At 34.1% G+C, this 6,442-nt stretch overlaps 1 protein-coding gene across 2 annotated transcripts; it reads right to left on the bottom strand.

Annotated features, from left to right (window-relative positions):
* Window positions 1-6: 6 nt before the first annotated feature.
* LOC106773882 (glucan endo-1,3-beta-glucosidase 3) lies at window positions 7-6,017 on the bottom strand. 2 transcript variants are annotated; one of them, XM_014660645.2, is made up of 4 exons: window positions 5,620-6,017; window positions 1,626-2,879; window positions 505-532; window positions 7-320 (listed from the first exon to the last, which is right to left on the bottom strand). In XM_014660645.2, the coding sequence occupies exons 1-4, from the start codon at window positions 5,672-5,674 to the stop codon at window positions 170-172; spliced, it is 1,488 nt and encodes a 495-aa protein (XP_014516131.1). In that variant the 5' UTR covers window positions 5,675-6,017; the 3' UTR covers window positions 7-169. The 2 variants fall into 2 exon arrangements, with proteins under 2 accessions (XP_014516131.1, XP_022642127.1); XM_022786406.1 differs by lacking the exon at window positions 5,620-6,017 and adding an exon at window positions 4,102-5,394.
* Between the last annotated feature and the right edge of the window lie 425 nt (window positions 6,018-6,442).

A 6,442-nucleotide genomic window follows, 5' to 3' on the forward strand; every position in this document is an offset into this window, starting at 1 on the left:
GGTTTAAATAAATTCTTCTGGTTTGTTTGTACAAAAATTGAATAATAAACTCACGTTACAATTGGAAATATACATTTTGATCAACCTCGCTACCCTTTAAATTCTCTACATGAGGAACACAAAATTGGGTATGCAAGACTCAAATGCTGAAAAGGTAATGTGCCTAGTTTTATAAGACAGCTACACTCAAAATTAAAGTAAGAATCAGAGATCTTGTTAAAGATCCACCATTGTAATACTGTGACAAGCACCCTGAATTTGTGGAATTGGTAGATGGAGCCAATGATGTCCCATTTATGCTGCTACCATTTTTTCCGTGACTATTAAAATATAGAGACACAAAAAAGTTATAAAAAGATGCACCATTAAATTTTCAGCTTTTTTGTGAAGAAAAGAGAACTGGAAACTAAAGAAAAAGAGACTATTAATGTGTCAGGTAAAAGAGAAGGCAACAAANAGAACTATATCAAGTATAAGGATATTTACATAAGCTTGAATTTATACCTTCCAGGAAATATACAGGAACCGTGACCTGTAACAATGAAAATAAATAGATCAGGTATGTTCAAATGATGAACAACATTTATGCATGCAGGGTTTTTTTCTTATGTGCAGCAGAACAGATATGAGTCAAGCGGAAATGGTCAACAAAGGGAAAAAGCTGCAAAAATAGCAACAATAACTACAATTGTAAAAATTAATTGACAATTTTAAGAGGCTTAATCTTGAGCCAAATGAGGTAAAAGAATGCAATCACGTGTGTTTAAGTAACTAGAAATAAGGAAACAACTATTAAAANTTTTAAAGCTAATCACTGTTGGGAGCCAAGCACACCTAATATGTTCCCAAGAGAATAAAAAGGCAGAGAAAACGGCCATATTTTGTCATCTATAATTTCAAAGATGGTNTTGAGACAATCTCATGATATTTGAATTTCACAGTTTTATACATTTTCATAAAATACTCACCCCCAAATAACTCTACAGAAACTTGGATATTACGTGGTGTGTACGTTTGAAATCAAGTAGAATGAGATGTTTGGTAGAGTATTTAAGTGTTTGGTTCTACCCCTCCTAATATTAGATTTTGAGGGTTGGTTTCCCAAATACTTTGGTACTAATCATAACAGAAGTTTTTCATCAAAATCCAAACTGCTTGTACCTCCATCATTCATGAAATCTAGTTATGTTGTGTTATATGTGCAAGGGTACCAACTGTAAACATGTATTTCATCACAAGCCTGTTTTGGATATAATCTATAAGTTCTTTTATTTAGTTTAGGTTATTTAGTATCTGATAGTTTTTTCTGTTCTTGGGGTTTATATATCCATGTATTCCATTTTTTTCCTTTAATNAAAATTTTCCTTTTCTGTATNTTCCTCTATTTTTCTGATGTTTGTTTTCTTTCTCCCTCACTCTTGAAGAAACTCTGATAGCTTTCGAGAGTTTTTCTATTGGAAACAAGGAGCTTTTCCANGAGAGAAGCCAGAACAAGTACTTCTAACTTTGTATTCAAATAGATTCTATGTCCACACTTTTGATGTATTTTCAATAGCTGCATTGATACTTTTCTATCCCACAATGTAGATGTGACTCATAAAAAGTTCTATGTAAAGACTCCTTACTTGGATTTGTAGTGGTGACAGAGGCAACTCCTTTGAAATCACAGGTCCCAGCAGATTTAGCCATCTGCTGATAATAAGCATTGATAGCATATGTAGCATGTGCAGCCACACTATTTGGATCATAACAGGGTTGACCGTGCAGCAATGGAGAACAATCCACCTTCCCTGGTCCACAAGCCCAATCAAGTGCAGCCTGAAGCATCTTTGTATCTGCATTACTCTTGGCAACACAAAAGGTTTGGTTTGTTGTGTCATTTGCAAATACAGTACCAGCATTAGTCAAGTGCAAGGTATACACTGGAGCTCCATTAGCATAAAACAGACCCCAATTATTCTCAGACACTGGACCTGTTCTCAAGTCTTCATTATAAAGCTCATAAATATAAGTGCTAACTGAAATTCCNGGTTGCTTAGGAGTTCCACTNTTGTTAAGGACGTGCCTGATCAAGTTACTATTGTAAGTGTTAGCATTATCAANAGTTGCATCTGGCTCGGATGAATCTCCTTTGGAGGGCCATCCTGACTCGGTGACTATAATAGGAATTTTGGTAAAGTTCAAATATGACATTGCAAAATAAGCAGCATCAACAACAGCATCAAAGACATTAGTATAATGCAGCATGGTGTTGGAATCTATAGCTTCTTTATTAGGAGGCAAGGGCCGGAACAAAGCATAGTCTAGAGGGATTACAGCATTGGGTTGCATGAAATCATAATAAGGGTACACATTGAGCATAAGATAGGAACCTGTTGATTGCAAAAAGTTGAGCAAGGGAACCATGACAGGATCCCAAGTTTTATTAAAAAATGCCTGAGAAGGTGGGAAAGAGTCAAGGATGATAAAAGAAGAGTGTGGAGTAGAGACTTTGATTTGTTGATCAAGATTGGCTGCAACTAGAGCAGCTTGAAGGAATTTTAATGCTGAGACTAGAACAGGAGCTGCATTTGGGAGGGATGTCAGCACTTCAGAACCAACTGCTATGGCAGTAATGTTGGTAGCAGGAACATGAGCTATGACATTGCGTTTAACCCAATTGGCAGCAGTGGCATTGGACTGACCAATGCCGAGAAGCTGGTCATTGGGAACAGAAACAATTACACGGATTCCTGTGTTGGCTAGTGCACGAAGCATGGCTCTGTCAGCATCATATAGTCTAACATGTTCGATACCTTGAGTCTTGAGAAGGGCCACAACTTCTGTTGGACTTGACATGTTAGTCACAGCTGAACCAATGTTCACACCGACAAAAGCATCTGCAGAGAACAACAACACATGAAGCCCTTTTGACAAACAGATAATAGGTCTTTCAATTTCAGAAGAGCTAGCCAAAGTTACCACATAATAATGATGAAATAGAACACTGAATTCGATTTATAATAAGTAATGCAATGCAAATGCAGCACCACCCTAAATAAACACAAAAAGAAAATTTCACTTGTCCATGTTACAGCAAATCTAAATGTGTAAAAGGATTTCTTTTCCTAGTCTTCCATGATTTAAAGCACGTAGCTCTTACATGACCAGTTGGTCATATAATACTGCAGAAAGTGAAAATTATTTAAAAATGAAAAATTCAAGTAATAGCTTTGTTAGCAAAGACTAACCGTGAAATAAATTTACTTTAAAGAACACATTTACATTAAACAAATTCTTTGAAATGTCAAAAACAAAACAGATCTACCTATTGATATGACCAATTTTGGTAATTACTAGTACTACTATACTACTAGTCCCTAATTCTATTCCCATGGATTGCTAAGGTATTAACTATCTCATATCGGAAGCATTTTTTTTAGTACACCATTTGGTTCCAAAAGTGTCACTCTCTCTCTCATATATTTTACTATCACTGAAGGACTAATTTGAAGAATTTTCCACTGATGAAGGGACTATGTAGCATCATACTTTAGAGACTACTATTCCATAATTTAATTTCATGGACCTTTTAGGAGAGAAGGTGATACATCAGGTCCAAATTGATGGTTTAATCTTTTTTTTGTCCCCCCTCATTGGCTTGATCCCTGCTTGGTGCAACAAGAAAAGTTGCTTTCAGAGGGTTTCAAACACTAAGTCCATCTATTTAAGATTAGTTTTGGCAACGGGTAGATATATTATTTTTATCTTATCTTTTACTTTAGTTAATTTGTTATTATTTATAATTTGTATTTTGCACTTAACCCATATTTCTTCTATTAAAAATAGAATATCCTATGTGAATACCTAACATAAGGAAGATTAATCCCACATATAGTTTTTCGCCATATTCAACATGATATTTAGAATCAGGATATTTTAAGAAAAAATTTATGTTGCCTCTGACACTACACATGCCGCTACCGGTAGCGCCAATATCATCTACCGCTACCGTGGCAACAACGTCTACCGTTACCCGCAACAACATTGTCTACCACTACCGGCGACATTGTCATTTACCACTATCACTACTGGAATTCTAGTTTCGATCAACAATCACACATTTTTTATCGTCTCGGCCAGGCGACCACCGTGTCGTCAACAATGTCTTCGTCGAAGCTCCTACGTGCTCTCAGTGCCTTTTGAAGTTGTGGATCTGCTCCCTATCCCATCGTGCATGGTGGCACATGTCCTTTTTGGCAAATGTTGAGGTCGCTCTTTTTCATCTTTCAGATTCGTCGTGCATGGTTGCACGTCCTGTCACCTCTCAAGCAACTATTCAGAACATCGAAGTCGCTCTTTTTCTTCTTCCAGGTGCCTTGATTGGAGAATCTTGGATTTTCAAAGTTTTTCTCTTGTTCATCAATGGCTTCTTCTGCTGACGTCTCTTCTAACCTGTCTCTTCTAACCTCCCTTCTGTCCTTATTACGTTTGACTCATCTAGTTAATGTGTAAAACAAATCACTTTCCTTATCAAATTTAAAGTTGAAAATGAATTAATTTACACTTTACAGATTAAATGCAGAGGCTAGAATAATCCATGATCTACTTTGATTATCAAGTCTTATGGAAACCAGGCCTAAATGTTACTTCTAGCATGTTTTATTTAGCTTAAATGTAGAGAAATTTTCATTTATTTTTCAAAAGTAAAAGGTGAAAGCAAATAAGAGGGTCTGTTTGAATAACCCTTATGGATCAAACATGCTCAAAATAATTACTGTTTCAAATAAGTTGAAACAAATACCGAGTTCTATTCACGTAATACCACCACCATTCCTCACTAAGGGTATATAAGTCTATGACACTACTATTTTCACAAAAATGTGGTTAAGTGCAACTACAAAACAACTGTGTGATGAGTTGGGACGCAATGACATTATTCTCAAAATCCCACTAAAAGACAGGAAGGACAGAGCGTAGATTCTGCACAAAGACAAAATATATTTCCCAAACTTTCTATTTCAGCTTTGTCATTTTCATGTTATTACACGTAACAAGGCTAAGCCTTAGTAAACATTTGAGCTAAAAATAATTATTACAGTAGCCACAAGAGAAGCAAAACTGCTGAAAAACAACACTTTCTTTTTTAAGACAATTATTGATTCTTCAATACATTGAAATCTATGTGATTTCACTAATTTGTAAATTACACCCATCTAAAGTAAAATGGGACCCACTCATTTAATGTGACTCATGTGAATTTCACAATTAAAAGTGTTCATAATGGGTTGTGTTATACAGTGAGTTGCTAATATTTTTCAAAAAGTTATACATTCACCACATAAAACAGAGGGAAAGAGTTTTAAACCCACATGGAGAATCTTAAGCATGACAATAAAAAAAAACACAACTTTCATAAGTAAAATGTACACTGCATAATGCCCGTATAACGAATAAAACACAATGTAAATATATATAGAGAGAGAAGCTATTGTTTAATAAAAGTCATTAGACAGGAAAAACCCATTAGAGAATATTCATGTAGTTGGACTAAGGTCAAGGAATACACAAAGGAACACAGAAATAGAAAGTGAAAATAGCTTTAAGAAAACAAAGAAGGAAGAAAAGAGAAAAACTTACCTCCCAAAGCAGAGACAAACATTGCAAGCAGGTGAAAAATGATCAGCACAGCCATCAAAGCTTGTTTAGAAAAAGGCACTGTGCTATAAACAGAAAAAGAATGGTTTTTGTTGCAGTGGTGTGTGATTGCAGAATGGAAAACAATGGAGAAGGGTTAGAAAAGTTGGAAGATGAAGTAGAAGAAGAAAAAACAAAGAAAGATTGNAGCTTTTGAGGGTTGGAAGAGATGGGAGAGAGAAAGTGGTGAGACAGAAGAAGAAAATGTTGATGTGAGGTGGAGGAAGAGGCTTGTCGTGGTCAAAGCTTTGATGAGAATTTTGTATGGATCTTAGCAACCAATGTGCTCTTTAAAAGAGTTGATGAACAAAAAAAAAATATTAAAAGTTGGCAAACCATAACAAGTACAGTATAATGTGTCATGATAGAAATTATTTTTCTATTATTATGATAATCTTTCATTCGTTAAAAACATGTGTTTGGAATCAATTTCTGTACTGGAAGCTTATTTGTTCTTTATTTTATAATATAGTTTATATAAATTATTACTAATATTTATATTTTTATGTTTTAAATTAAATTTAAAATAAAGAATTAAGATTAGTTTTAAATTATTACAACACTTTTTAATATTATAACAGTAAATTATTAAATTTAATATTTTTATTGAAATAAATTAAATTTAAAAGCAAAAATGAAGATTAGTTTTAAATTATTACAACACTTTTTAATATTATAATGTTAATTTTTAAATTTAATATTTTTATTGAAATCAATTTAGCTTAAATATTTTGACAATGTTAAATTTTTGTTGCATGGTATAACA

The sequence above is a fragment of the Vigna radiata genome, chromosome 9, assembly GCF_000741045.1.
Source record: "Vigna radiata var. radiata cultivar VC1973A chromosome 9, Vradiata_ver6, whole genome shotgun sequence".
NCBI classification, from domain to species: Eukaryota; Viridiplantae; Streptophyta; class Magnoliopsida; order Fabales; family Fabaceae; genus Vigna; species Vigna radiata.